Source organism: Colobus angolensis, unplaced genomic scaffold (genome assembly GCF_000951035.1).
Source record: "Colobus angolensis palliatus isolate OR3802 unplaced genomic scaffold, Cang.pa_1.0 Scaffold109, whole genome shotgun sequence".
Lineage (NCBI taxonomy): Eukaryota > Metazoa > Chordata > Mammalia > Primates > Cercopithecidae > Colobus > Colobus angolensis.
Window position 1 is genome coordinate 7816141 of NW_012111919.1, and position 6085 is coordinate 7822225.

The 6085-nt window shown below is 34.2% G+C and overlaps 1 protein-coding gene across 1 annotated transcript in view; it reads left to right on the forward strand.

Moving 5' to 3' along the window:
- The window catches only part of WDR35 (WD repeat domain 35), a 74268-nt gene that overhangs the window by 24698 nt on the left and 43485 nt on the right, over positions 1-6085 (forward strand). Inside the window, 1 exon segment of the mRNA XM_011951181.1 lies at positions 4341-4401. Within this exon segment, the coding sequence (XP_011806571.1) occupies positions 4341-4401 (61 nt within the window).

A 6085-nucleotide genomic window follows, 5' to 3' on the forward strand; every position in this document is an offset into this window, starting at 1 on the left:
CGCGCCATTGCACTCCAACCTGGGCGAAATTGAGACTCTATCTCAAAAAAAAAAAAAAAAAAATTATTTCGAAAGAACCATCAGTATTACCTTCAGAGAGTTAAGAGATATTACATCCATCAAATAAGAAAAGGATACTATAAAAGAGGAAGTTTTTGGAAACTAAAAATATGATGACCATAATGAAAACTTTGGCTGGAGGATTAGAGGTAAAATGAAGGAAAACACCTGTAAAGTAAAGCAAAAGGACAAGGAAATGGAAAATAGGAGTGAAAGGATAAAATTAGAGGACCAGTCCCGGAAGCTTAGCATTTCAACAATATTTCTAAGAAGAGTGAACAGGCCACTTTGGGAGGCCAAGGTGGGCGGATTGCCTGAGCTCAGGAGTTCAAGACCGGCCTGGGCAACACGGTGAAACCCTATCTCTACTAAAATAGAAAAAATTAGCCAGGCGTGGCAGCGTATGCCTGTAGTCCCAGCTACTCAGGAGGTTCAGGCAGGAGAACTGCTTGAACCAGGAGGCGGAGGTTGCAGTGGGCTGAAATCACACCACTGCACTCCAGCGTGGGCGACAGAGTGAGACTCTGTCTCAAAAATAAATAAATAAGTAAATAAAAATAATAAAAAAGAGTGAACAGGCAAAATATACAAAATACAGGGGAGGAAGTATGAAAAATAATTCAAGAAAATTTTCCTTGATGTTCTGGATTGGGAGTGCCTAGCTCAGTGAATAAAAACATTTCCACATTGAGACACATCATTGTGGAATTTCAGAACATTGGGGAGAAAACAACAATCTTACAAGCTTTCAGAGAGGAAACACAGATTTCATAACGTCAGGGATCATAAGTGACATTCTACTTGTCAACAGCAATGCTTTGGAGAATTGCCTTAAAATTTGGAGGCAAAGTGGTTTTCCATCTACAATTCCATAGCTGAAGTCAACTACTATTAAATATGAGGGTAGCCCAGCACTTTGGGAGGCCAATGTGGGCAGGTCACCTGAGGTTAGGAGTTTGGGACCAGCCTGGCCAATTCGGCAAAACCCTATCTCTACTAAATATCAAAAATTAGCCAGGTGTGGTGGCAGGTGCATGTAATCCCAGCTACTTGGGAGGCTGAGGCAAGAGAATTGCTTGAACGCTGGAGGCAGAGGTTGCAGGGAGCCGAGATGTGCTACTCCACTCCAGCCTGGGCGACAGAGTGATACTTTGTCTCAAAGTATAAGTAAATAAATAAATGGGTGGAATACAGACATTTTTAGATGTGTAACTCACTAAAAATTTCTCTTCTAAGCTTCCCTATCTTAGGAAGTTACTTTAGGAAATAGTCTAACAAAATGAGGAATAAACCAAGAAAGCAGAAGAAATAGTAGAGTGGACACCAGTGAGGAAGAGTGTACCAGCTGACCGTGGTGCAGCGTGTCCAGTGAGTCAGATGAGAGAAGGTCAGAAGGCTCCAAGAGAAATTCAGGGGGATGACATTAATAGACTACCTGATATATTTGAGCCTTTGCAGCAAGATATACATAATTCAGGGATTATTGGGGATTTCTGTTAGTAATAAGCCTATAGAAGACTAATCAAAGAGAAAAAATACAATTATCAACTACAGAGAAAGAATATGCTTGAAAAGAAAATAAATCATGATATACTTGACGACTGAGTTGTGAATAGCATTTACATAGTCAAAATGATGTAATCACCCTTGTTAAACTTAAAACACCTTTTAACTGAAGTATAATAAACATACTCAACCCTAAATTTTGATCTGACAAAATGGCATTAAAAATGGAGAGAGGGATGGAAATGTACCCCTGTGTGGAAGGGGTGGGGTGGAAAAGGGAATGAAAGGAAGCTAAAGACTTGTCATTTGTAGTGGGGAGGCAAGAGCTAATGGACTAAATTGAAATAAAACAAGTAGCAGTGTAAATACGTTACTTAGATTTGTGGAGGTAATAGCAAAAGGATTGGTAAAGGGAGCAGGAAATGTGAACTTAGGGGGAGCTGCCATTTTTTAGTAAGAAGTCTTGTGGATCTATTTGATTTTTGAAACTACTAGCATGTATAACTGATAAAAATGAAAGATGTATTTTAAAAATACAATTTATTTGTGGTATTTAGTGGCAGTAAATAAGCTTATTTTAAGTAGTGGAAGAGTAAATTATGATTTTTTTAAATATAATTTTTATTATTTGGTTTATATTTATGAAATTAATTCAGTGAGTTCTTTTTAGTTTTTAAAAAATGTTATGGGTAATAGTAGATGTGTATTATCTATGGGGTACCTGAGATGTTTTGAGTAATTAAACAAATTTTAATCAAATGCTGAAAAAAGAAAGTCTGTATTAATAGTGCATAAAGAACTGGTTTATTTGAAATTGTTGTTCTAGTCAGGAAAAACATCTAAGTAGAATAATATTCTTAGTGCAAGATACTGAAACAGAGACTAATAGTAAGAAAAATGAAATGATCACTTTAAAACAATGTGATGTAAAATGTGCATTATGCTTGATTATTTTCCTAATATTGGTCATTGATGATTATTTGTATATAAGCCATTTTCATTAGGTTGAATCATGTCTTTTTTGAGTTAACTGAATTTTTCTGAATTTCTCATGTCATTTATATATTGCTTCAAAGGAGGAGAACGAGATGGAGACATTTGGTGCAACGGTAACAAATGAAATTAGCTCTTATATAACTGATCATAGGATAAAAATGAGTTTTGAGGTTATAGCTGATCAGAAACTTTAGAAATATGAGGGGACTTCAGAAAGTTCATGGAAAAATGAAATTAACAGATAAAAATAAAAATAGAAACTTTATTTTTCAACATAAGCTCCATCAAGGTCAAGACATTTTTGTAAGCAATAAGACCAGATATTTAGTCCAGCCCAAAAGAACTGAGGGTCCTAGGAATTTAACCATGTCAATGCAGTCTTTTTTACATTATTAACTAAAGATAAATGGGTACCCTTTAAGGATTTTTTAAGATTAGGAAACAAAAGGAAGCCCGAAGCCAAATCAGTACTGTAAAGTGGATACCTAATGATTTCCCGCTGAAACTCTTGCAAAATTGCCCTTTTTTGATGAATAGAATGAGCAGGAGCATTATCATGCTGGGGAGAGACTCTGGTGAAGTTTTCCCAGGCATTTTTCTGCTAAAGCTTTGGCTAACTTTCTCAAGACATTCTCATAATAAGTGGACATTATTGTCCTTTGGCCCTTCAGAAAGTCAACAAGCAAAATGCCTTGAGCATCCCTGAAAACTGTTGCCATGACCTTTGCTCTTGGCAGTCTGCTTTTGCTTTGACTGGACCATTTCCACCACTTCGTAACCATTGTTTTGATTGTGCCTTGCGTTCCGGATCATACAGGTAAAGCCATGTTTCATTTCCTGTTGCAATTTTTGAAGAAATGCCTCAGATTCTTGATACCACCTGTTTGAAATTTCTGTTGACTGCTCTGCTCTTGTGTGCAGCTGATCTGGGTGCAACCAATTTGGCACCCATTGAGTGGGAAGTTGGCTTAACTTAAATTTTTCAGTCAGAATTGTGTGAGCTGAACCAATTGAGATGTCTATGGTGTTGACTATTGTTTCTGCTGTTAATTGTTAGTCCTCTTCAATTAGGGCAGAAACAAGATGAGATTAATTTTTTCCTTGCAAATTGACATGGATGGTCTGCTGTTGCAGGTTTCATCTTTACTTTGTGTTGTCCCTTTTGAAAATGAGTTGTCTATTTGTAAACTGCTGATTTCTTTGGGGCATTGTCCCCATGAACTTTTCATAAAGGATTGATGATTTCGCCATTCTTCCACCCAAGCTGCACCATAAATTTGATGTTTTTTCTTGCTTCAATTTTAGCAGAATTAATGTTGCTTTGACAGGGCTTTTTTTCAAACTGCTACCATCTCCTTCTTAGTGCTTCAAACTAGATCCTGTTCAGACATATTTTAACAAGTTAGTACACGTTTATTTTGATGCAAACAATTTTTAAATCCATGCATATTTTTTTCATAATACACATTTTCCATAAACTTTTTGAAGACTGCTTGTATAAATGTTGAAAAATAGCCAGAGTACTTGTGTTTCTTGTGTCTTCTTGAAAACCAGTTACCCCATTACATTGAGAAAGCAGCCTTGGTTTAGTATTAATTGATCTTTAATGCTGTAAATCATTTTTCTTTTTGGCTGCTATTTTTTGTACCTAACAGTTTCATCAGTTATTTCCCAGTTAGCAATATTTGAAAAAGAGATAAGCATGATGTATATTAAGCACATTTCCTTTATTATTCATAAGCAGGAGATCTGATACTTTTTGTTTTATTTGTTCACAGTTTGTACTAGTTCTTTGTAATTCTATTGGTACTCCCTTGGATCCCAAATACATTGATATTGGTAAGTAAATGTTAATATTTATTTCTTTTCCAATCAGATTTTATTTGTAACACGAATTTAAGAACCTAACACTGGTATTATTAATTAGAATGGTGTTTTCTAAAACAAGAAAGACCATACTTCCTACACTGTCAGATCCAGTACCAGTTTATATCTGTTACCGTGATAGAATTCTTAATACCCCATTTTGCTCTCAAAAGCATCCTGGTTAAGACAGTAAATTATAAAGTTACTCTATCTAAAATCCACTATAATTTCACAACTGCTATGGTACCATCATTCGCTTTAAATGGGAAATATAATTGTGTAGGAATTGGTATGCAGTGTAATGATTAGTATGTAATAATTAGGATTATAGAAAGAATTTTGCTATTAAACCACTTTTATTATTAATAAACTGCTTGTAAATACCTCTCTTCCATAAAAACAGTTTAGCTGCTTGTAAAAGTGAGTTTGCCCTTTCCAGATTTTTCTAATGAAATGAGTCTGTTAATAGGGACAGTTTAAAAAATTCCTGACTTTTTGTTTTCAAAGGACATTTGTTACTTTAGATTTACTATTCCCTCTACCCAATAACTATGAAAGTAACCCATTAAAAATTCCAAATCTTATTCTAAGTAGATCATTAAAAATCATTAACACGTATTTTGTTGCCATTTCACTGTAACTTCCAAAAGTAATGATTTTCTTTTAATGTGCATGGTAGTATATTGGATACAGTATTGCAAAAATTATTAAATCTAAGAAATTAAAAACCCATTGCATTATTCCTGAGAACCTGAGAACTAGTCATTTTTTTTCAGATTGGACATTTAGCCTAAGCAATTAAATATTAATGCCTGTTGCCTTTTGAGTGTTTGCATTTTGCTAAGCTCTTTGGGTGATAAAAGCAAATATGAGAAATAATGACCTCAAAGACTTTATAGGGTCTTGATAACCTACTCACTTAGATATATTGACACATTTCAACTTCATGTCTTACATTCATTGCTACATAGACATGTTTATATGTTTTATATATGTATATGTTTATATACACACATATATATACACATTAATGTTCCTTGTTAAAAAGCTTAGCTTAAAATTATTACAGACTCTCTTCACATAAATATCTCTTGTTTACTGGAAACATAACAGTCTTTAAGAGGTAAATTTTGTCAGTCTTCAGATTATATGCTTTTTATTTTAATATCTAAAGTTTTAACATAGAATCGTAAGGGTGATAGGGTTAATCTCAAAGTAATTTTTATCACAGGTAGACTGTTTTTTAAAATAAAGCTAAATGTAAATCCTTCTTCATAAAATGGCAAATACTTGAGGGCATGATTATTTGTATTTTTGAGTCTCAAAACCTTTTTTTTTTGTAGTCTCGCTAGCTGAGATTTTAACAAACAGTTCTTTCATTGGCCTGCAGTGAACACAGCCAAAGACTCAACATTTTTGTTTCCTGCATATCCTGTAAAATTCCTTTTTAAAGTTTCTATGCCAAATGTTTATGAGGACTGGAGGCTAAAACAAAAAACGTATATGAGTGATACTCTTCTAGAATTTAGAATTTATTTTTCTTTTGCCATCTACTCTTCCTCTTTACAATTTTTGTAGAAACTTTATAGAAGTGTAGTTTGTGGGACTCTGTTATACTTTACATATGAGAGTTAGTATCCTTTTTTGGTGTTCTTTT